A 25,833-nucleotide genomic window follows, 5' to 3' on the forward strand; every position below is an offset into this window, starting at 1 on the left:
AAAAATATATTTTTGTGCACTTCCTTTCCTCATGCCTCCGAGTTCAAAAATTGGTGGCTGTTAAAGAAATCTGGATTCTTTTGAGTGTTTGGTGATGCATTTTCCCTTTTGTGATGTATACAAGCAGACGCAAACCAGTCATACCTGGACTGCATTCAGTGCATCTAAAAATACTTACTTTCAAGGAGGTTGAGTAGTGCAACTAAAGAGGTATTTTGTAAATGTACTTTGGTAGGTTGTAATAATCTCCCAGTTTTAAGTGTAGTTCAAAAGCGAACTATAGGCACCCAGAATAAGAATTTAATGGATATAAACATTGTTTCCTCTTTTTTTTTGCTTACTCTGAAGCAGTCATTTTATTTTATAATAGCTAACACCAACAAAATGTTGAAGCATCATTGAAGTCTTTCAATTCTATCTCCCAATCATTTTTTGGTTTCTCTGCCATCCACCCTTGTCTACTAATAATTAGTGAGCCTACTCAATCATTGCTAGGCAAAGGTATGAACCCATCCTTCTTTTTCTTCTCCTTTTCTAAATTTGGACTTTAAATTTGTGAGTCCTTGTGCAAAGATTCCCTGAATCTGTAAACACTGTTCTCTTGTGCCCACAGGCTACTTCTATGCTTTCCTGCTTGCTTCATTGAAATTGCTAATAATTGGTAAGATTCTGTTCATAAAAATATCTTCTGAGACCCAGGGTCTTGTTTGGCCAGCACTGCCGCTGTTTTCAGAGAAAAGTGTGATTAGAGGGAATCATGGCTGGAAAGAGATTATATATATCTTTAGAACCAGAAAGTTGTTTTCAATGAAAGCTAAGTATGTTAGGAATATATCCTGTGTCAGATACCAGAATCCTGCATATATCAGTATTAAACAAAAATATTTGCTCATTTTTAGCACTCCACATACTTGGCTGACAGGAATACTCTGAAGTCCAGAAAAGGTTATTTCAGGTTTATAAACTAACTTTTACTCAGTTGCAACCATTAAATTATGTGATCGTCAGTACCATTTATTACCAAAAAAACCCACACACACCTTTCACATTATAAGGGGTGGAAGAGATCAGGTTTAGAAGAGAGGAAGGTCTTTCATGACTTTTTCTACACCAGTTTTCTGCAATCTAGCACCCTGGAGATAGGTTAGGTTAGGTCAGTAACGCGTTGAATTTTTAAAATTTGACCACACAGTTGGGAGGTCTTATCCCAATATAACTGGAAGATGCCTAAAACAGCTAGGTTGTTAGGTACTTTCTTCCCATCCTATATTTTCAGAATTGTGATTAATGCCTTCTCGATAGCAGTATGTTTCTGCAAGACACTCAACTGATTTTCAAAGCAGTAGAAATGCCCCATTAAAACAACACAGGTACTAAATATTCCACAATTGTCATCCTTCTCCAAGCAACATCATCTGACTGCATAATACTTCAGGGATGAGATCATCTCAATATCAGTGAAGAGGAAGGGCGAGTTTTCCTGAATAATACCGGTTTGTAAAAAGTGAATTTTTGTGTTCCGAAGGAAAGTCCAAGAGGAACAACAATGTGGATATGGTATTTTCCAGAAGGAGAGAGGCTCAAGAAGAAGCATGGAGTGGTCTAATGTTTTCCCATCCCAATGAAAACAAGGCTGCCCTACATAACACTTGGAGGAAGGGGAGATCTTCAGTGCAACGCTTGCTGTTCCTACTGGTGTTTCCAGCAATTGATGTATTAGTGGCTGTTGATACAACAGTGATAAAATGCTTCCAAGGAGCCCCAAGCTGGCTGTGACTGTGCCATTGTGCCAATGCAGTTTGTATAGCAGTGAATGTCCAGCCAGTGGCTCAGTTGGTTGAGGTCCTGCAACTAATATAAAACAGAAGTAGTCTCTGCCTGTCTTTGAGTCTTTCCTAGCAATCTGTCTGATGGTCTGAGCTGGGACTGTCCAAGATGCTTGAGGGCACAGAGTGAGGCTGCTGCTTGCAGTGAAACATGTTGGAAATATAGAAAGCCTGCAAAGGAAAAGATGAGAAAAATGGCGTAAGAGAGCTAATTTGAACAGTAACAACTAAGAAGTCAGCATAGTTAAGAGACAACATCCAACCCCACTATTATTGTACTGCATCTACAGTTTAAATCTTCGGACAAAATGGCCCCTTCCAACTTTCAGATACAGCTATTAAGTATACCCATTTTCTGATTTACAGGCTAGACTATTAATATCAGAAATAGAAGACACTGATCAAAATGTTATAAATTTCAAATTCCCATAAATTTGCTTTCAGCTTGTGTCTTCCTAAAACATATAATTTTCTGAATTTTAGTACATCTCATCCTTAGGCTCCCTTCGTTGTGCTGGAGGCAGATGGGAGGGCCTGGAATTACACAACCTGGCTAGGAAATGGAATGAGTTCCTCCAGGCTGTCTACAGACAATGCTTACAAGGGTGTGTGTTTCCTGGCAGCTTGTGCTAAGCCCTGTGTTTTTGCTCACTTCCCAGACCAGCTCCTTTTAACTGCGCTAACCCTCATCAATTTCCTCCACATCACAGCAACAGAATCCTTATGGATTTTAAAAAGCAGGAAAAGGGTAATGAAAAAGGGCAAGTGAAAGAATTAAAGAATTGGAAGTCCTCTCTTACAAAGGACAGTGAAGGCATTGGGGGATATATGAGCCGGAGGGGAAAATGGATAATAAAAGAGGGGGCATGATCAAATTTTATGAACTGATACCTATCTGATATAGGTTAAATATTCAGTCCTCTCTCTCACGATGTTTAGAGCAGACTTTGTGTAGATTATATTCAAACAATGTTACTGGTACTACAAATAGGTCAGGCAGAAGAAGCTTGTTTTTCTTTATATTTAATAGCTAAAGACTCACTGCCACAATGTCCACTAGCACTGAAAGTTCAAAAAAAGACAACAATAGCAATTCTCTATAATAGCCAAATGAAATCTGCACACTGACAATCTGTTGGTGGACAAACGGGAACATAGGTCAGTGGCCTTTGAGCCGAGCTTGTGAGTGTCTAGAAATACTAGACAGATGTCTGACCTTTGAAACAGGATACAAAACCGGATGAGCCTTTGCTGTAGTACATTGTTGCCCAATCAACATGCAATTATGTATTTAGTGCGTAAAAGTATTTATTAGCTAGTCCAAAATATAGGACTATCTGTTGCACAACTCTGCAAACCAGAAGCATGTCTGTGGGCTTTCCTATGAGAGCAGAACTAACGCATGAACAGCAATTGGTTGAAAAATCAGTTCAACTGCAAATTAGGAGTTACCATATGTGGGCTGCAAACATCCAGTAACTATTAAAATGGCAGGAAAAGCTTAGAAGTCTCTGAGAAACTTTGCTGTAGTTTTGTGGTCATCCAGATATTTGTAACCCAAATACCAACAGCCTTACTTGAAATAATGTCAGGCTTGCTGGATCAAATAGGTTTGTGTACGTAAGAGCATAAGCCAGAGTCCCCAAACTTGGCAACTTTAAGACTTGTGGACATCAACTCCCAGAGTTCCTCAGCCAGCATAACTGGCTGAGGAATTCTGGGAGTTGAAGTCCACAAGTCTTAAAGTTGCCAAGTTTGGAGACCTTTGGCATAAGCAGTGCCCTGTTGAATCGTCCAGCAGCCTGTTCTCATGGCAGCCAAGCACCTGCAGAAACAAGCCCACGAGTCTCCCAGCAGATGGCCTTCAGAGGCAACCCCACAGCTTTGGAGCCTAGTAGCCATTGATCCCCATTAACTGGTCCAACCCTGTTTGGAAGCTAGCCAAACTGGTAATCAGCACCACACTCTGTAATAGTGAATACCAAAGTTTAAATACATGTAATGTAATTCTCCTACCTTTGTCTGCCTCAAATCTTTCAGGATTCAGTTTAATTGGGGGACCTCTGGTTATAGTAAGGGGGAAACGTCTTGTCTTCTTTTTTCCCAGCATAATCTTTTAAACTCCAATCATGTCCCCCCCACAGTCGCTTCCTTTCTAAGTTAAAAAGCCACAAATACTGCAACCTTTGCTCATAGGGAAACTGCTCCATCTCCTTCATTATTTTAGTTGCCCTCCTCTGAACTTCCTAGATATTCTAGATATGGCTGCACCATTTATTTATATAATTAAACATTAAACGTTAAAATATTGGGTCTCTATCTTCAATATTGTTTTTTTTAATTATCGCTATCATGCTGTTGCCCTTTATTTTAGAGTGGGTATACACCCTACAGATAGGTTTTTCTTAATCTGCCTTTCCTCCACCAAGTGCATCCCTCCAAGAACACCGGAAGATGAATTAGGAAAGGGGAAAAAGTGACTCTCCCCAAATCTTCCGGATAGCTTCATAGACAAATAGAGAGTTAATCCTGGGTTTCTGATCTTAGTCTAGTATCCTATAACACTTGGATTCTCTAGAAAACTAGATCATGCAAATAAAAAAGAAATTATAGCACTTATTTAACTTGCACAATCTGCATAGAATTTCATTTTATTTTCGATTGAATAGTATAGAACATTATAGAATTTAGTACAGAATTAAAATAAGTAAGGCCAGTCTCTGCATATCAGAACATAAAACAATGGAAGTTAGAGAGCCGCTTTCCCATCTGTTCATTTTCAAATCTGCGGGGCTACATCTTCCATTATACCCAACCCATCATGGCCTATTATTTGCTGGGTTTTTTGTCCTGACCCACCTTGGAAGCCCTTATCTCCTGCTTTATTTTGGCAATAGCTCCAGTTGAAGTTAAGGGAAGTTGTTCTTAAGCATCATCACCATACTAGGACCCTATTGCCCAATACGGCTAACCTGGTCCCCTCTTCTTTTCCAGTAGCACAGTCAACAATATTTAGTCAAATAGGAATGACCAATTTTTCACTATTCTCACAGTTGCTGCAGAAATGGCTGGAAGACTGTCACTCTTTTCTTTTGTTTGACTGTGGGAGTGTGAAACATAATAATACACCATTCCTACAGAAGTCCCCTTTGGGGTGGGGGACTATTCTACACCTTTGTTTCAACAGCCAGATCAGAGGGCCCTCAGCAGCCTTCAATCTGGATATCAAACATAGGACCTAAAGATGCTTAAAAACTAAACCTCTTAAAACCAATGCTGATTAGGCTTAGCTGTTTGCATGACACGCTTCCCTGCACTCTCCACCATTAAACATATTGGGCAAACAAGGCCGGAGTTTATGTTAAGGGAGGAACAGGTAAACCAGCCTTTCAAAGTTGGGTTGCTCTCCATCACACAAATGAAATTCAATTCCCCAAAGACTCATGCTCGATGGTGAATTATGAGAACCATAAGAGGAAAAAGTACTAATAAACAGGACTTTCTGGATAATGTACCTCAATTCATTTGAGATTACTCTCTGCCTGCATGACAGAAAGAGCATAGAATAACAGGGTTGGACAAGGCCCTGGAGGTCGTCTAGTCCAACCTTCTACTTGATCAGAAGACTATACCATTCCAGACAAATGGTTGTTGAATATCTTGAAAACCTCCAATGAAGGAGCACCTACAACTCTGGAGGGAAGCCATTCTACTGAGTGATTGTTCTCACTGTCAGGAAATTTCTCCTTAGTTTTAAGTTGGATCTCTCTTTAGTAACCTTTCACCTATTACTTCTTGTCCTATCCCTCAGGTGCTTTGGAGAATAGGTTATCCCCCTTCTCTCTATGACAGGCCCTCAGATATTGGAAGACTGCTATCATGTTACTTCTAATCCTTCTGTTGTTAGACTAGACTAGACATACCTCCTGTAACTGTTCATCATACAGTTTAGCCTCTACACTCCTTATTATCTTTGTTGGTCTTCTCTGCAATCTTTCTACAGTCTCAACTTATTTTTTTATATCATGGTGACAAGAACTGGACACTATTTCAATACTACTGCACTAGTACTATAATACTATAGCAGTATAAATCAGTCCTTCACATGATCTTGAAACTATCCCTCTACTGATAATCTTTTACTACATTGGCTTTTTTTGGTAGTTGCAGCATACTGCTGGCTCATTCTTAAGTGGTTGTTTACTAGGACACATAGGTTCCTTTCATAGTCACTATTGTTGAGCCAGGTACCACCTATTCCATACCTGTGCATTTGATTTTTCCTTCTTAAGTGTAAGACCTTACTTTTCCCACCACTGAATTGCTCTTTGCTGGATAGGGCCCAGTGTTCAAATCTGTCAAGTCTATCTTTCTGTATCTTGAGTCTATCTTCCAAAGTTGACTATTACCCCCAGCTTATTGTTGCCTGCAAATTATATGAGTTTCCCTTCTATCCTCTCACCTAAATCATTTATGAAGATGTTGCAGGGTACTGGGCCTACTACAGAAGATTGAGGTACCCCTGAGAGCCTCGGTGACGCAGTGGTTAGAGTGCAGCATTGCAGGCTACTTCTGCTGACAGACGGCTGCCTGCAATTTGGCAGATCAAATCTCACCAGGCTCAAGGTTGACTCAGCCTTCCATCCTTCCGAGGTGGGTAAAATGAGGACCCAAATTGTTGGGGGCAATATGCTGACTCTGTAAACTGCTTAGAGAGGGTTGTAAAGTGCTATAAAGTGCTATATAAGTCTAAGTGCTATTGCATCTCATGATTCCTTCCATTTAGATTTACTTATTGAAGACTACATGTTGACTGTAGTTGGCCAGCCATTTGCAAATCCATCTGGTGGTGATGGTGTCTATTCCACATTTTTCTACTTTACCAAAGAGTAGGATGTAGACTACTTTGCCAAATGTCTTAATGAAGAAAACTATGTTCACATTATTTCCTTTATCCACTAATTTAGTCACTTTGTCAAAGAAGGCAGTAAGTTTTCTCTGGTATACTCTGTTTTAACACACTCCTGTTGGCTTCTAGTAATAGCTTTGCTCATTTCTAGGTGCTTGCAAATCTCCTGCTTGATCATATTTTCTAGGATTTTCCCAGGTATTAATGTGAGGTATTGATCAACTAACTCCTTCTTGCTCTCTGAAAAACAGGCAGAGGCAAAAGAGGGTCAGACAGACTGACAAACACAGGTTGTAACTTACCACCCAATAGGCTACAAGTGCTCCTTGCAGCAGTCCCACAATTACATCAGATGGATGGTGTTGATAGTCCGAAATGCGAGTCAGTCCGGTGTACAGGGCTAGCATCAGTAGCACAAATTGGACCAGTGGGCGTAGCAGTCGAGCGCCTCGCCAGGTGAATCGGGCCTGCAGGTAGAACTGGGGAACAAGCAGTGGAAACCGAGTATATAGCAAACAGTAGCTCCACAGAAAGTTTTTTTTTTCAATCTGTTTAAATCTGCACTCTGGCAGAAGCAATGACAATGATCCAGGAATCTCAGAGCAATACTCCAGAGAAATTGGAGAATTAAAGGAAGAGGCTGGCTAGATTCAGCATGGAAATGCAAATAATTGGAGCTTTTCGCTTAGCACAATACATTAAACATGCCTTATGCTGGCAACTGGAAATCTTTCAGATTCTATTAGGAGAAAGGAAAGCAGGGATGACAGCAACAGCTTTAATCCTTTTCACCTTCTATATTTTTCAATGACTAATGGCAACATTTTAAAAAGAAAGTTAGACCATTTATGCAGAATTGAAAATTTTCCAGATTTTGCCTTGAAAATTATGAGCCATGATGGCGCAGTGGTTAGAGTGCAGTCCTGCAGGCCACTTCTGCTGACTGCTAGGCTGAAGTTGGGCAGTTCAAATCTCACCAGGCTCAAGCCTTTCACCCTTCCGAGGCAGATAAAATGAGGACCCAGATTGTTGGGAACAATTTGCTGACTCTGTAAACCACTTAGGGAGGGTTGTAAAGCCCTGTAAAGCACAGAGGTGGTATTCTGAACAGTTCTGGAGAACCGGTAGCAGAAATTTTGAGTAGTTCGGAGAACCGGCAAATAACCACCTCTGACTGGAGATTTTACAGTATCCTTCCCCTGCCACGCCCACCAAGCCACCCCCACAGAACCGGTAGTAAAAAAAAATTGAATCCCACCACTGGTGAAGCGGTATGTAAGTCTAAGTGCTATTAGTTGTTCACAACACAGATGTGAGGGGAATGGAGAGAGAGTAGATGCTTGTTCTTGCTTGCCCTCTTTCCTACATAAGGGTCCTACATTTTATACAGCCCGAACAGGATGACAACAATGACAGTAACAGATTTCAGAAAACAGCATGCTGGATTTATTGGGAAGATTCTTTTCCAACAGCAGAGATGGGGCATCCCAAACGAGCACCTCTTTGCCACCCACTACCTATCTCCCTTCTCTGGAAGAGGAATGAAAATATGCTTTTAATGTACTTAGACAGTGAAAGTTAAGAAGCTAAAGTCAGACTGTGAAGCAAGAAGAGAGCAGACAAAAATACACTTCAGAATGCCTGCTAACTCAGTACCAAACATTTTTTTCCTACTAGAATTTTCTGCTATCTAGAAGGGTTGTGTTGCTATGAAGGCTGCCATTCACACAGGCAAAAACGAAACAAGCTCTGTGGAGATTACTCCATAAAGCAAACTCTTCATATGATATATCTTCCAGTTGTATTTCGCACACCAGTATAAAGAGGATGTTTGTTTTAATTAATAATTTTGAAGAGAGGACCTTGCACCCATGTCACAAGGCTGTCCCTCCACTAAGTTATGCCTAAGCAGCTACCACATAGGGCTGCTGCCTGCATGAGTCTGTCTCTTTTTCTTGTTTAAACTGTGGTTCATGTATTGTGATGATACATATTAACAGAGTTGAAGGGGACCTTGTAAGTCATCTAGGACAGGGGTCGTCAACCTTTTAGACCTCAGGGACCACCAAAACCATAATTTTAAATCCTGCAGACCAGAGACCCTGGAAAAACCCCCAAAAACTCTGCAGGAAAATTCCCCACCCCATTTTCCTACCGATCGATCATTCTTTATTTGGGATTGCAGGATACTGTCTCCAGCTCCATTCTCAGGGAGAGGGAGAGAGAGACTTTTGGCTTCATGCAAGGAAAGCAGCAGAAGTCTTTCTTTCTCTCCCCCAAACTCTGCCAGAAATGAGTTTTTGTGAGACTTGTCATGCTGGCCCAGCCTCTTGGAGCAGGATGCCTTGCAGGGTCCCAAAGACTCATGTCTGGTGGAGTGTGGGGGAGGGAAAGAAAGACTTTTGCTGCTTTCCTTGCATACAGCCAAAAGCAGAAGAAGTGGAAAGAAGCAGCCGGGTGGTCAGGCGAGGCGTGTGGGGCAAGTTCCCCCGCTCCGCCCTTTCCCCCTTCCCTCACTGCCTCGTGTTGTTCACAATGCAAGTGACGCAAGCCTTGTGTTCGCGGGGGCCATTTGGGCGGCGCAGCCTTGTGTTCCCATGCAGCCTAGATTAATTGTTTTTTTTTGGGGGGGGGTGCTTTTCTCTGTGGACCACCAAATTTTCTCACGGACTACCAGTGGTTCCTGGCCCACTGGTTGGTGACCACTGATCTAGTCCATCTAGTAGATGATCTGCCCTCTTCCCAAACTTCACTTCTGTAAACCTGAAGAGAGGAACTTACCACTAAGTACATCATGGAATACATAGCAAAGGAGGCATGGCCAGAGTAAAAGGATTTTCTGGAAGAGAAAATAAGATATTTCTCTGAAGAGGACATAATATGTACTGCTTAGTTTGGTCTACTGATTCCAGCCACAAATGCAAATTGATCATTACACAACCTTACACTGACTACACTAAACCATTTTCTTCTGATGTCCTTTTTCATTGATAGCTATCCTGAAAGGCTCCAGTCCCACCAACATTAACCATAGGTACCCCAGGATTCATTGCAGTTAACTATTTTGTTAAAATCCATTATTTTAGGGAGACTTACATGCCCATACAGTTTCTTTGGGCTGAAAGTTTGGAGAACAGATTAACTTGATTCTACAGAGAAAAGATTATCTGATTACACAGCAAAGGCTTCAGAAAGTTGTCTTGGCTGCCATCTAGTGGGCATCCAGATTTCTGTAGTCCAGATAGTGTGTTAGCTTTAGTGTGCTGGAATATCTAACAGTCCCTGGGAACATACAGAGAAAGGGGGAAATACGAGAAAGAGTCTCAGAGTAACTGCATCTTAATTATGCTAGGTTTTAGTTGGTCTAGAGAAGTGATTTGACAGGCTTCTGAAAATTTGATGCATTACCCCTTTAGCACTAAAAGTTTTTCCAGAAATCCAAGAGATTCTTGAGTTTATCAGCCTTGCAAGGCTTGATACCCAGTGAAGGCTGAGGTCAGTTTTGACTGAAGCTTTTGGGTCAAGCTAACAATAAGACTGCAATACAATAAATGCACTGTTCTCTAACAGAAGCCTCACTTGATCCATTTATCAGTCCTCCCTGTTTTTTTAAAAAGCATTGTCTCCTCAACTACCATCATCATTATGCTGACAGCAAACTTATTCAAAGCAGAGATAAAGCCAGATAGGGATAGAACAGAAAAGTTGGAAAGAGGTAAGCTGCAGGTAGAAAACAGATTCTGCATATGTTTTGTTTGCTTTGAAAATGAAATCTGATCGCATTCCTCCTTTGAGGCTGGGATAATGACAGACTGAACTCCATAGACCTCCCCACTTTTCCCTCTAGTTCTGACTGGATTAACTGCTCATCATCATTCCAATTTGTATCTCCTCAATCCAGATACCCTCCAGAACTTACATGAAACACATTTGCTGGAGTGAGTTTCAGCAGGAAGAACCAGAAGAGATGAATGGAAATGGCACAGGAGTAGGTTGAAACATATAATGGTAAAACAAAGGGAAAAAGAGATTTCCTGCTCCCCAAAGATAATACAAGCCTTGGAATTGCCAAGAATTGCCTTCTACCTTGTTGGCTGGAGTTGCAGGACTGAATATGGCAGAATGGGAAATCCAATGTTTTTTTTCTATCTGCTCCCTTGGATTTGTCTCTCTTGCAAGGGATATACCACTTACATCCTTCTCCAAGGGCATGGACAAACATTTTGCAACTCCTTGAGACTGTCCATCCAATCCAGTTGTCTGACTGAACAAAACTTGCCACTGGGGCAAGAAAATGGCTGCCTCTCTTTTATATTTCGCTTCAAATGTTCCTTGTGGGCAAACTTAAAACACAACTCCTATTTATTACACCAAAATTGTTCTCTTTCTTGGGTTTGGAGATGTGCCCTAATATAATGGATTCACTTTCTCATTTTTGAGATTTCTCTTTTATGGTCTGTGATAAAATAATAAAAGCTAATGGGACCTTCCATACCTATTCCAGCTTGGGAGATGAACGGGCAACCTGAGTGGCAGAAGTTGAATTCAGGATGATACCTGATATCTATAGTTAGACTACTTCTTGGCATCTCTTTGGAAGTTGGAGCCTATTTGTTCTCTTTCACAGTCCAGATCAAGCTTGGACATATTTTTGTGGCTGAAAATCATGCTTTTTTAAAGCTTTTGAGGCTGCAGTTCATACTATTGCACACATTCATGGATACTTTTTTTTTCTGTTGGGGAACTTTTTGGTGGCTCCAGGGCCTTTTAAAAGGTACTTGGGACCCGCAGGTTGCTCTCACTTTGCACACCTTTGAGCTAGACTTACACAATTCTTATCTTTTCTGGGTAGTGCCTGGATGGTAAACTAACTTAGCTGGAGACCATCAGATCAAGGCAGCTTGTTGCATGAAGCGTCAGAAGGAAAATGGGAGAGGAAGATCCAGTCCTTTTCCATAGCATGCAATTTGGCTATGATGCATGTGAAATAACAGGAATAAAAAATACACAATCACTTTTCTGTGATTCATTGTCAATATGCCATTGAGGGGGGGCGGGGTTGGGCATCAGAAGATTGTCATGAAACATACCTGGCCTCCTTTTCCTTAGAGTGGCTACTAGTGCAAACATAGTCCTCCAGGTATCCAGCAGAGCAGGCCATGTGAGTGAAATTAGGTTGACAGACAGCCAGAAAATGTGGCCGGAGGCGACCTACAGCAACTTTTGCCATGTTAGTGAGTGACTGACCCACACAGCAGCCAAAAAGGAAGGTCCCAATTTCTTTATAGAGGGCAGTCACATATGGATTGGGGATTGTAGAGCGTGATCTCTGAGGTAGATGATGCACATGGAAGATTTCACCTACAGTGATCTGCAAGAAAGAAAAGAGATGTTGGTCTATAAGCAATTCTGAAATCTGGGAGTAGAGATAGGAGAATAAACATTTCTTAAGTAATGAGATATGGGATTTGCACTGGGAAAGAGAACAGGAGGACTCATCCTTAATGAAAATAAGTAGGGAGCATTGGTATAAAGACTCTTAGACCAGAGAACAAAGAATAACAGGGTTGGAAGGACCTTGGAGGTCTTTTAGCCCAATGTCCTACTCAAGCAGCAGACCCTACGCTATTCCAGATATTTAGCTGTCCAATCTCTTCTTGAAAACCTCCAGAGGCCATTGTGCTTAGATCCTGGTGAAGGAAATGCGTCCAATTATACAGTTCATTCTTTGATCATTTGGCTCTGGGGATTCCGTAGTCACGAGCTGTAGAAAAAGGCCCAGCATTCCTCCCCCACCTCTTGCCTCCCTCCCGACTCACTGCTAGGAAGGAGATGAGGGTGCCTGATGAAATGAGCATAGTGTCGGTGATGGTCTCAGGATGCTGCAGGGGGTAGCTGATGCTACTGTCATTGCAGAAGAAGCCACGACGCATTGGAGAAACGAGGCCGAATTCGCAGATGAAGAATGGGATGGAGGCTACAGAAACAAGACAAATTTTTATTTTTTTTCCCTTTCTTTGTTACTTATTACGTATTTATTTTTAAATTTGCTTCATCTTTTTTTCTTTTATCAGCATATAAACACACACACACAACACAGAGTAACAATTCAAAGGAGGTTTTAATATTAAGTAATTAGCTTAAGACTGAAACCATTAGCATCTATTTGATAATTTGATATGCGCTGCAGGAGTTTTTTAGTGTTATATTTACAATTGGATGGAAAAAACAAAAGAATGTTATGCTTGTAATATTGACATCCTAAATGATAATTAACTGATATATTTTTCCTTTTCCTTTCTTTATATGCCAGGTGAATTACAATGTTAATAATCTCTAATCATATCATATAAACATCATAATGCAATGTATAGAAAAATGTAAGCAATGCTGTAAATATAGAATACCAAACTAGCTAACCTCATCGGCGTTGGGTTTGTTCTCAATTTAAATTCTAGTGACTTGCCCTCTCCGTGAGGGTGAGAGTTGTCTTGTAGGGTTCTTTGGTTGGGCCATTTACTGATAACTTACTAGGACTTGTTACCTACTTCAGTTAACTAGGACTTTGTTACCTAACTTAATAGGACATGTTACCTACTTTAGTAATGAAACATCTGCAAGAAAACAACCAAGCTCGGAGAGCACCAAGGACCCCTCACAAGTGGAAAAAGAAAACAACACACATGCACTTCCTAATTTGGTGCCTTCCAGAAGTATTATTAGCTGTCGTGTATTGAGGGAAATTCTAGTCTTTACATTTTATTAAGGTATACTTTCTTACGACAAGAATAAGACAGGGATCCATATAAATACAAAATTGGCCTAATTCTTGGGGGCCTAGCTAATTCCCAGTAAGCAGGCAGATATAGTCCCTGTCTAGGTTAATTTATTCTGTAGAAAGGAACAGCTAGCATGTATTCCTTGCTCTGAGAAATGCAAAATGGGGGAGGGAGATACACAGTGTCTACATGGGTATGAAATATATATCCAACAGTGTTCTTGCAACTCACAGGACCTTCCTTCCAAGTATGCAGCACCTGTAGCCATTATGGGCATTTTGGTAATACATGTAAGAGTTGTAGAATACAGAATAAGCATAGCAGACTGAGAAAGGACATGGGATGTCTTCTAGTCCAGCACCTTGCTTAAGCAAGATTTTCCTTTGGAACTTTAATGTAAGTCTCTCCCTATAAGTTGTGTTGTAGTTTACTCATTTCTGTCCTATTCCTTCTGTTGAGACCCACCTACTATCTAAACCTGGATTAGATCTGAAGACAAGCACTTCTGCAACTTAAGTTCTCCTCCCTTCCTGAATGCAGCTGCAAAGGAATTAAAAAGCTAGAGTTTTGACTTAAGGTGTCATCTGATATGAATCTGAGACAAATCTCAATGTATGTATTTTACCGTGGTTTATTTCAACAAACCACAGCTTAAGACTAACAACAGTAGTTTAAGAAAAGCAAAACTTCTGAATTTTTTCCTGAGCTGCATTGGAAAAAAGGGAGCAATAAGTTTGTGGTTCACCATCATAAAATGCAAATGTACTTTTCATCTCAGTAATTAAGTGTACACAAGGTAGGCTATTATTATTAGAGCAAGGGAATGAAATGAAGTTCCAGTTTGCTGAACCACAGAAACTGGATTTACATGGTATGTAAGACCAAATCAACCCAACCACATTGTAGCTGTATTTCTTCTCTCTAGGTCTCATACGTTTTTCCTCACTTGCAGCTAACTAAACAAGGTGGTGAATGCATTTCTGCCTCATTCAGCCAAAATAATCTTATTGCTTTCAAGTTTAATGCTGAACAAAAACAAAGTGAATTTGAGGAATGGCTTACATTTGAAGGAACAAGTAGCTCTAATTGATGCCCATTGGTTAACATCCACGGGTTATGTTTAGGTTAGCTAAGTCAGATACAAGCCTAACATGCTGCAATTTTTTTTCTCCTTAACTTTCCATTAGCACTGAATCTTGAACATGATTCAAGGGATTGTATGTACAAACCAAGAAAATGGCCATATTTAGTAATGTAATTAAGTGTATTGTCTGAGTGGAGACATAATATTACCAAGAAGCCTACCCACAATTCCAAACCTCATTTTTAAAAAAGGAACAAATAAGTGATTGGATATATTGAAAACAAAATTAGGTAGGTGGGAAGCTAACCCAACAATGGGAAAAAAAATAAGAATGATGACAGAAGCAAAATTTCCTGAAATGATGGTGGTTTTATAATGTGATTATAAAACCACCAGTCTCTGTCCTGGTTCATACCTTGTAGTAAGCCATTTTTTAAAAATCTTGATTTGTCAAATAAGGCTTGCCCAATATGTTATGCATAAACAACCCTCATGAGATGTTAAACTAACCAGTGTTTTTGTTTTATAATTAATTGGCTATCCCAAGCATTACAAAACTTATATGAGCTTTTTTCTCTCTTGAACACACCCTTTTCATACAGCCGACCAGTGCTTCTCAACCTTGGTGAATTGGAATATATGTGGACTTCAACTCCAGAATTCTGGGAGTTGAAGCCCACATAACTTGTAATTCGCCAAGGTTGAGAAATGCTGTCATAGAGCATAGACTTTAGCATGCAAGGCTCCTCTTCCATCAGCAGCTACCTTGAGAATAATCTTACGGCAGTCTTGTCACGGTGATTTGGCTGAGGAGAAATGGGGAAGAACAGGGAAAGTGTGCTTAACATTAAGGTGGTCTCTGAGCATCAGCAACGGGAATGGACAGAGTTGAAGGGAGAAGGATTATGTTCCTCAAAGCCACTGTAATATCTCTGAACTGAAATGGCCACAGAGAACCAACTGCTGCTACCTCAGCCTCCATTCTCCCCTCCCTGCTTCTTCTTTCTACTGTCATCAGATCCCCTGGGAAGGCCTAATGAATTCTGCCTGCCACGCAGAAGGAACTGGAATGTGAAACCAAGCAGGTAAGCCTTGAGACATGAGCCAAGATGTCTTGTGACTCTTTATGCTCAGGAACCTTGGGATAGGTATCACTAATCCCAACTCTGGGCCCCTGACACAAAGAATTTCCATCCCAAACTGAAGGATATGCTAGCTACCACACCAGAGATCAATTTCTGTAACACTCTTATCACATTTAACAATCAGAGTAGGATTTTGGGAAGCCGGGGCATATAAAGCCCCAAATTGACTGCCCCCCAATACAAACAAAAGTTGGAACACATCGTTTGTCAATTGCTGTTCCTATTGGGTATTTGGAGCCATATTGTCTTGGTTAATGTTGCTAAGAACATATTTCTCTAATCACTGAACCACACTTAAAAAGGATCGTGTAGCCCAGAGTCTGGTTATCTTGACAATTTTGTAATTGATTGGACTTATAGATCAATATAACAAGGAATAGTATTGCATTTTGAATAATGAACATATTAACAGGGTTTTTCATGAAAATGCTACTGCTGAGATTTCTACAACTTTGGATTCTCCAGATAAATTAGGGCTATTCCTAGACACTCAACATGGCTCAACTTGGTTCCAACATGTGGTTAAGCACATGGTAAAGTTCTTATTTGGAGACAGCGGATCAAACTTTCTTCTGCTGCCACCAATCACATAAGTAGAACAGGACCATCATCTATCTAAACCACTGGCTTTCAGTGTGATGGATACATACACAGCAATATCTTCAAAACTAGCATTTCTCAATCTTGGACCTTTATGATAATTGGACTTCAATTCCTAGAATTGCCCAGGCAGTCATGCTAGTTGGGAAATTTGGGAGTTGAAATCCACACATCTTAGTCACCAAAGTTGAAACTTATTGTTCTAAACCATTGTATTGATATTTCAGCAGGGAGAATTGGAAAATCAGCAAAGGCAGGGCATGTGAGGCAGCCACAAGGACACACAGCATTTGTACAGCCATATTGTCTTGTCATAACCATAAGCTACCTGTCCATCCACCCTTTCTCGAGGGCAGAAACAGATGATACCTTCTAATGCAACTCTTCTTGGTGTTTCCTGGCTACACATCAAACATAATTTTTCCCCCTGGCTTGTGTCTGTTGGACTGATGAGGTCCAGGTTGCTTGCTCCACTTTAATTTCTTCTTAAGCAAGCCCTTGAATTTTTATTGGTTGCTGTGTGTAGTGGCAGGAATGCTGGGGTACTATTTTGGATCTGCATGCCATTCTCACCAGTGTAATTTCCTTCCCCCCCATTTTTAAAACAACTTTTTGCTTTTGTTCAATTATATAATTTTTGCAAAACTCTTTTCAAAGTTAAAGTATCAGAAAGCACACCTATCCAGGGATTTGGTAAAACAATAGTTTCTCTCTTGCATTTTTCTCAGCTTTTGTTTGGTTTCCCTCCCACGGAAAATAAAGTGATTGGCAATGACTTTCCTGGCATGGGAAGTTGGGAGGGCAAGCAACAGGGGAGAGAGTGTGCACAGCAGCCAGCAGTCCAGTCTAAATTCCTGGCAAGTTGCTGCTGAAGTGTCCCAACCTGCATAGAATTTCTTTAAATTAGCTTAGAGTTCAGCTGGCATCAGCACGGGACCAAACAGTAGTGCAGAACTGCCTCTAGACTTGAACTTGGGAAACAGTTTCCCAAATTTATGGTTTTACCACAATATTTAATAGATGGACAGTAGATGCAAGTCATTGGTTGAGTTGACACAATGCACTAAGGCACCATTGGGATTACTGAATGAACTACAGTATTGAGACTACATTCATTTGGTATCTCAGGGGAAAAAACAACCATTTACAAACCAAAAGGTTCGGTTTGCTCAATGCTCAAAAACAAAGTCAAATCAAATGCATCGTGACATGACTGAACTGTGTTTCTTTACCTAATAGAACTGGAGCCTCCTAAGAGTGAGAATGGGATTCAGGTAGACTAAGCAAATGAGGTTTGTGCAGGAGTAGAAATACCTTTTGCAATCCAACTAGGCTTAAGTTACAGACAGCTGGGACAGAACAGTCATCAAGGCAGAGAATGCCACAGGATGACAATCAGAGTTTCTCTGACAAACATCTAAGCTTTGAAGGGACAGCTGAGCTGGGCATATGAATCTATGCACTCCCCTTCCCTCCAAGTAATCTCCCTTTCTCTAGCATGCCTAGATAAGGCTCCAGTTTGCCAACTGGATTCCTCTGGGAATCCAACTCTTGTCTTTCTTGGGAGTAGCAAATAGCAGAAGAAGGAAAAGGAAGACCACAGTATGTGGACCATGATGGAAGTGAACCAAACAAAAAACTCAAGAGACCGCAACCACAGGCCTAGAATTAGGTACTAGAAAAATAAGGCAAGGCCTGTCCTGCCCCCTTGAGAGCTCCTGAGCATATGTAATTTACTCCCCCCATCACAGCTGCTGATTGAGGTGGGATAGCTAGCAATAGGGTTTCAGGGATGACATTGATTATCTGGGGCAACGTTAGTAACAGCCCCTCATCCTTTGAGGCCATACACAAGCCTGCTTCACATGTTTCAGTTATGCTAATATGTGTCTTTTCAATCTTATTTTATTTGACCAGTATTTCTAAGAAGTTGCATATTCCTACGCCTTATCCAAATTTTCCTCCTACCCCCTTTCCTAATTTTTTGAAGGTCTTGCTTGCTAGCTCACAATAACTTTTCCAGGTTCCCACAATAGTCATCTCGTGCAATCATCTCTCCCCACTCCCTGCCAGCTCACCTTATATGGTGCCCCAGTCCTGCCATGCATGTAGATCTTCCCTGGCACTTGGAGGGAGCTATTAATATCCACTTCTCTTGGTGCTCCGAGGTATTCCCATTGCCTCTCTTGGCCAACTGCCCAGGTGCAGCCCTAACAAGCAGTGAGACTGGCCAAGCAGTTCCACCAGGTTGAAAGTCCCCGTCGGAAGAACTGATTGGATTCACACATTAATCTAAGGCACAATGTATTCCATTTTCTGCTGAGAGTAAGGCAGATTGGGGGGAAGACACATGGTTTGCCTTTTTGTTTGTGTGTTTCACTCTCCTCTAATAGACTCACTAGGGCCAGGATCTCCAACCTTGGCAACTTGAAGACTTGTAGACTTCAACTCCCAGAAACCCTCAGTCAGCAAAGCTGGCTGAGGAATTCTGGGAGTTGAAGTCCACAAGTCTTAAAGTTATCAAGGTTGAAGATCCCTGCACTAGAAGTACAAAACAAGAGCAGCTAAAAAAAGTGGGGAAACAAAGGCAAACAAGCCACAACCGCTTTGCTTCTTTGCAAGACAGATTCTAGCTTCTTCAACAAGCCATGAAAGAAATCTGAGCCTTAACACGATGCATGAAACCAGCCTTCAACTGCAAAGCAATTTATCTCCTACAGTTCAACCGCTTGACAAAGAGAGGCTGCCTGCTCTGAGCCTTAAGTGACACTCTTCTGACATTATTTGGCAGGGTGTTATTCCTGGTCTCTGAAACAGGCAGCAGCCTGTCCGGCCCCCTCTCACAGCAATACCCAGGAGAGCAAGACTCAGCCTGTGATGTCTCCCCAGTTTAAGGAAGGAGGAGAAGGTTCATGAAGAACTGAAAATAGGAAAACAGTGGAGGGAGGCTGGAGGATGCTCACAAAACTGCACTGGGATCAGCTGCAGAAACTGAAGCAGTCTGGTGTTCCAGCTGAGGATAAAACCAGAATTTTTCTTCTCTAGGAATAAGTTTTACCTACCTACAACCCTTGAACTCCCTTTATCCCAAGTCAACCTGAGTTTGCTAGCTACAAGTACTTCTGGGTCAGCATCTGAAGGACAATCCAATTCTTATCCGAGATACTTTCTGAATGCCTCTTCCTTCCTAGCAGCCAACCCACCACCACTGTTACCAGTGCCAGTCTGCCAAATTGCCTGCAACCCAAACTCTTGCTCCTTCCAGATCTCTGTCAATTTCTGTAGAAGTAGCAGTGGCCTGAACAAGCCAGCTCCTTACTAGCCATCCATGTCAGTCCACCTAGGCAACCTTGGTACAAATTTCCTTCTTGGGGTCTGGCCAAATTTCCCAACAACCTGGCTCTAGCATATGCCTAATGTTGGGCTAAAATAGTAGTGTCAAAAGAGGATTATTGATACAACATGATGGATGAAAAGACCCCCAATTTCCCAGTATTCCAGCATTATAGGAAAGATCACCCAAACTTTCAAACTGACCTGCTTTATAGACAGTTTAATTCTGTCTGTCCCAAAGGCGTTGTCTTACCTGCCTCTGACTACAGATACACACTTGCCTGGGAATGATAAGACATTTATAAAATTATGAACTATGAAGAAATTGGATGAAAATTTTATAATATTCTTTTCAAACATCAAAATTCTAGAACCAATGAAATGTATCAAAAAGATTCAGGAGTAGCTTCTACAAATACTATATCAGATGGTGCACGTTATTATTATGTAGAACTCCTGCTTTATTATTTGATAATGGCCACCCGAGACAGAACAACTATCCATCACAGAGGTTAGTAGCAATAGCTAAAAATGAATCCTCCTCATTCAAAGTGTTCCTTGACATTTCAGAAACGCGAGGGCTGCAGTTGTCTTGTGGTTTTTCTAAAGCAACCATTCCTGAACAATTTCCAATTTTTTAAAATAAATGTTTGCACATGCTAATAGTTTATTATACGTACCACGCAGGAGAACTATTTCTGAATGAAATCTAAAACCGGTGTGCCTATTTCCACCTGGCATATGGTAGACAGTGTATCATTTTCTATCTCTGTGATGTTTATGAAGGTTCTATTCCTAACTCCTACAACAAAGAGAACCAGCATGGTGAACACCTTTAGTACAAAAAAACTGGGCTATATATTGGGGACAGGGAAGGAAGCATTAAGGAAGCATTGACACTTAAGACTAATTTCTACAGAGATTAAACATATTTTGGTGTCTGAGATAGAAAGTCTAGATCCCATCTCCTACAATTTATGAACAAGTATAGTCTTCTGGGAAATTCATCTGCAAGCACCTAATTCAAAGTTGTTACAAAGACAATAGCCACTCTGCCTAGGGAATCAGATTTCCCTACTCCTCAAGCTGTGATTAAATATGCCTAGAATCAGTTAATGTTACTTTATTTCATTTCTGCATTCTCTTCTAGGCTGCTTGAGATTTGTCGTGCACCTATTAAAAAGGTATTTTTCCTAATGAATCTCATTAGACTGCAATCCAATATTGTTACAATACTTCCAGAATTCCCACATAGAATTCCTATTAAACTATATTGAAAAACAAGGCTATAGAGTATGCAGTTCTCTCATTCAAAGACCTGATCCTGTTCACAGCTAATTCTGTGGGAGAACAAAATGGGTACTTTCCTAGCGTTCAATGTTTTCTGCTTCACTTATAAAGAAAGAATCACATTTCAAATGCGGTCACATATTTTATAGCTTGTTCTGCTGCAGTTGTGAACTGAAGTGATACCTTTGATCTCCCAGATCTACAGCCAGCCACTAAAAATTCATATCTGCCAGGAACTCATTAGGTGACCTCAGGCAATGTCTTCTCTTAGCCTTATCCGCATGATGGGAATAACAAGATTGTTCTAAGAACTACAAGATAAAAGATCTGAAGGTCTTTGAATACTTCAAAGCAGCCTGCCAACCTGCTGCCTCCATGATGGCTTGGAACATCATCCCCTTACTTAAAGTGTGGTTTAGCATGGGTGGACATGCTGTTTGGGGAACACGAGAGTTGCCTTATCTGGACAACATTCTATACTTGCTTCTGATTATTATTAAATACAGACTGCCTTGAAGGGGTTAAAGTCCCCCAAGACAGGCTTCCTTCAAGTCAGTGAAAACTGATATCAGTACAGTGGCAGCAAACAGTGAAAATAATTCTTTCCCTTTGCTCCAGCCTGTCTGTCTTGTCTTTCCCCTTTGCATTCTCAGGCTCCATGTCAACTTGGAACACAACAGACCATCTAGTTTGGGCTATGTTTTCATATCAAAACTTTTTACTTAAAAAATAAAATAAGATACGGCTTCTTTGGACACCAACCAGGTGACTTTCTAAGCCCCTTAGGAATTTTGTCAAGGACTTCAGTAACATCAGAGCACACACACACACACACCTCATCCTCTTCTCGACTGTGGTCTGCCTCAGCTTTTGTGTTTTGAAACACAACTCTTTAGCCTTCAAAAATGTACAACACAGTTCGGAAAGAAAAAAGTGGCTTATTGAAATGTAAAAATGGAATATCTCCCTGGAATGAGGACATAATGATTTAAATAAGGTCTCCTGCCTTAGGCAGGGGGCTGACCAAGGCCTCCAAGATCCCTCCCAGCCCCAGGATTCTGTCTATTTCTATTTCTATAATCCCCTTGTGCCATTCTGATGAATGCCCTTTCTGATGGCCATACATCTGTCTCCAAACACCAAACACTTGTCTTTGTACCGAGCAAGCATACTCTTGTACTTCTCACTGCTGAAATCCTGCCAGAAGGTGACTGAAAGAGGAAGAAGCCAAAATTTCCTGATAGGCTGGATTTAAACTGAGCTTTCCCTCATCAGTTCTGCCTGAAAGTTTCCTTATTATTCTGAACCATCTAGCATAAAATGGAAGCTGTTTGTAAGCACAAAACCTGGTACAAGGGTATAGAATTTAGCTTCTTGGAAAACGCCACATTCATTTTAAAAAGCGGCCTCTAGGGTTGGAGGCAATAATAAAGTTTGCATTTGCATGGGTAGAGCCTTAGGAGATGTCAGAAGGCAGAAATATGACCAAACTGAGCTCACTGGAGTCTGGACTGGAGTGGTACCATATGGTTAGCAGAAGTAGAAACCTGATCTTTGCTGCCACGATCCGCAAAAGTGGGTTATCTTAAACTATCACTTGGGCTCCAGCAACTCCCCCTTTTTAGTCTATGGAGACTCTTACTCATCCAGGCCATGGTTGCCCCAAAGGTGCTTTTTCAAAAACTGGACTTCAAGAGGTGGTGGTCATTTGGAAGCTTTCTTCAGAAGCTTCTTGGGATGAGAAGCGAAATATCTTCAAGGAGAAGAAGAAGTCCAGTTCCTTTTTTTAAAAGGACCCTGTCTCCTGCAACAGTGGCCCCAAAACATCTCATCCAACCCAGATCCTAGGCTTAATTCTGAAGGGATTCAGAGAAGGCAAAGACTTGGTGCAAATAGCCCTTTATTTTGACCCAAAACTTCTCCAGGTATTCCAGTTATATAACCAAGATTTACTTCCACAGGGCAGAATCAGGCATTACCAAAAGGGGCCTGGCCCTCTTGTTATTAATATCCATGTTGGTTTGAGGATAGTTGCAGAGAGTGACCTGTGGAAAAGGGTTTCAAACTTCTTCCCTAGGTATTTTTCCTGCCTGACAGCTAGGATTAACTATAAGAGTCCAGCAGGAGGTGGGGGAAATGCCCAGGAGAGAAGCAAATCAGTGGGTATAGTGAAGAATTAAAAAGTCCTGGTTGCTGTGATTGCCCATTGTTCTGAAGAATTTGTTCTCATCTCTATACAATTATTAACCAACGAGCAGAAGATCATTAACCAGGAAGCACAAATGTGCAGAAATATGTGTGGTTCTGACTTCCAAATGGCCACCTCCCCTTGAAGGCAAAAGCGCCTGAGGGTTCTTAGTACTCCTCAAAGTGGGACACTTACCTATGGCTACCCAGCTGGCCTCTTTGACAGACCTTCTCAACCTTCAGGGAGCCATTCTGTAGGCACTTTCTGTGTAGTGAGAAAGCAGCTGTTTATTGGATGTTTATCTCATTGGAGGGGAGAGTGGGCAAAGTGGCATCCACTGCAATCTCTCCTGATACTGCCATGTGGTCTCCACATATCTTGTAAGAAGTGGCACTGGCTCACTGTTGCTGCTTTCCCAACAGCAACCTCTAGAGCAGAGCACTTGCAGAGCAAGAAAGTGGAAGTAAACCTGATAACCGAGTGTCATAAACTTAACACCCTATCAGAAAGCTATTTCTGAAGACTTGATTTTGCTCAAGAGCTGTCTGCTCCATCCCAGCCGTGGACCACTATGATTCATGGTGACGTAATTTCCACAGCAGATGCTAAAGTCCTCTGTGGAGGATTAAATGAATATCTGAGCAGTGGTTTCAGCTGCATGATCCAACTCAGAACAGCCTTGGACTGATGTAGACAGCTGGATATGCCCAGTTGGAGCACCCAATACTGATTACTCTGATTCTTCCATATGATAAGAAGTTTGGTCCTGCATTACCAGATCTTCAGTTATCCAAACCCAATATAAAATGGACTGCCACATAAATTAAGCATGTACAATTACCAGAGGTGAAAACAGAAATGATTCAACTTTGTTTTCTAGATTTTCAGATAAAGACCAATTCAACTGCAAGAATCCTTCCATACTCCATTAGGCACCAGATATGTTGGGCTGCAACCGTCTAGCTATTTCTAGTTATTTCTAGCCAAGCACAGGATGGTGGGGACTCTAGATGATATGGTTTTACTCAGGGAATGATACCGGAGTGTGGGAAGCTGGAGATTCCCAGTTCCCCTTGGTCCAGATAAGAAACACGATAGATGCAACAATGCCCAGTTATATGCATAAGGAGCGCAAAATAAGCTGGTCCATCATCTCTATTGCAGAGAGAAATTGACTATTTAATCCCTTCTCATTTCTCATTCCTCTGTGGCAAACGTCTCTTGATAAAACAATTGTCATGTACTAGTAGGTAGAAATTGCAGAGCCCCCATCCTTCACTCACCCACAAGTAAACACACAATATCCACGGCCACCAAGGTCTTCCTCAGCAATGGTCGTCGAGGAGCATAGGTAGTGGGTTGAATTGCTGAGCTCCGCACAGTCACTCGGACCTCTCGATGATGATCTCTCTGCCACTGTAAGGGCTGCAGGGCCTGATTATGAAGGAGTTCAGCGCGATTGTTTTGCATGATCTGTTCAGGTCAGCTTGCCTTCTGCAGGATCAAGTTGGATCCAATTCCTTAGCCCCTGCAAGGACAACAAAAATCCAGAGCTTTGATTTCAGGTGGAGAGATGATTAACTAGGATCCAAGTCAGTAGCCCTTGGCAGCAAAAGAAGGAAAACGATGTCGGGCTCGGCAAAGAAAGCAAACCTGGCTTCTGAGAGTCTTCGGGCGATTCTGTCCCACCTTCCAAAAGGGGCCTGCGGCGGGGTGGGCCGGGCTAGGGCGAGGTTAAACTACAACCAGTAACTTTTCTCTGCAAGTTATTAGCCCAGCGCGCCCCGTCGCGAAGGAGCCACGAGGTGGCAGATCCGGAGTAATGGAGCTACCCAAACTTTGTGGGGGAATGGGACAACTTCTGAGGAAGCAGCTGCTTCGGGACAGAGACCCACCTGGCGCCTTCGCTTTCTCCTTCAAACCACGCGCCTCCGGGTTGGCGACTGCAGAGCTAGGACGGGAAGGAGGAGGGCGATTCTTTCCCGGCGGGGCTGAATCCCGGCTCAGCTCAGCTCAACTCCGTCTCCGCTGGTCTTTCCTCGGTTTCTTTCCTTTCCCTTCCTGACGCGTCCGCTCTACCCTCCCTTCTCCTCGGCTGAGTTGCCGGAGCGTCCGAGCGGGAAAGGAAGTCGCGAAGCGGCTGCGATCCAATTCACGTCATAGAACCATCGAATTGGATCGCACGTGCACTTGCGCGTAAGCCCCTCGGCTTACTTCCGAGCCGAGCTGCCGCTGAACTCTTGGGAAGCAGCAGAAATCAACAGGGAGGGGCGAAGGACGAGAGATCAGGGTGGCGCGCGGTGGGTCCCCGAGCCAACCCTCTGCCCCTCGTCGCTATGGGCCATCGTCGGAAGCGACCCGTGCCCAGAGCCGCCGAGAGTTCCCGGGATGGGAGAAACCGCACCGGCCAGCCTTTGGCAGCAGACGCGCTCCTCACGCCCAGATCCGAGGGCGGTCCCTGTCATGAGGCACAGTCAGGTGGCAGTTCTGGGACATTAAAATCGCAGAATAGTCCCAATCTTCACCGACGTTACTCAACTCTTTCTTCCCCCTCCCCTTCTCAAAACCTCATATTCTTGCTTCACCACTTGGCCTGCGTGGGAGCCAAGTTTGCGTTCTGCTATCCGAGCAACTTTGCTCCACCTGAGCAAAGATCAGGCTAATCCAATCAAATTATCT

At 42.0% G+C, this 25,833-nt stretch overlaps 1 protein-coding gene across 2 annotated transcripts; it reads right to left on the reverse strand.

Annotated features, from left to right (window-relative positions):
* Positions 1-326: 326 nt before the first annotated feature.
* Positions 327-25,833, reverse strand: LOC113443286 (phospholipid phosphatase 3-like). Of its 2 annotated transcripts, none has more exons than XM_026711400.2 (7): positions 25,050-25,833; positions 24,438-24,682; positions 12,555-12,712; positions 11,826-12,106; positions 9,517-9,574; positions 7,038-7,214; positions 327-1,997 (listed from the first exon to the last, which is right to left on the reverse strand). In XM_026711400.2, the coding sequence occupies exons 2-7, from the start codon at positions 24,622-24,624 to the stop codon at positions 1,896-1,898; spliced, it is 963 nt and encodes a 320-aa protein (XP_026567185.1). In that variant the 5' UTR covers positions 24,625-24,682; positions 25,050-25,833; the 3' UTR covers positions 327-1,895. The 2 variants fall into 2 exon arrangements, with proteins under 2 accessions (XP_026567185.1, XP_087782036.1); XM_087925910.1 differs by lacking the exon at positions 25,050-25,833 and adding an exon at positions 24,808-25,029.

Source organism: Pseudonaja textilis, chromosome 2 (assembly GCF_049901715.1).
Source record: "Pseudonaja textilis isolate UNSWEBS1 chromosome 2, rPseTex1.2, whole genome shotgun sequence".
Taxonomy (NCBI): Eukaryota; Metazoa; Chordata; class Lepidosauria; order Squamata; family Elapidae; genus Pseudonaja; species Pseudonaja textilis.

What these genes read in the sequence shown, in the direction of transcription:
- LOC113443286 (XM_026711400.2), bottom strand. Translation starts at nt 24,624, where the DNA reads ATGCAAAACAATCGCGCTGAACTCCTTCATAATCAGGCCCTGCAGCCC. An exon ending in CCCTCATCTCCTTCCTAGCA is followed by an intron (nt 12,107 to 12,554) that starts GTGAGTCGGGAG and finishes TCTTTCTTGCAG; the next exon opens with ATCACTGTAGGTGAAATCTT. An exon ending in CACTTGTAGCCTATTGGGTG is followed by an intron (nt 1,998 to 7,037) that starts GTAAGTTACAAC and finishes TTTCCTTTGCAG; the next exon opens with GCTTTCTATATTTCCAACAT.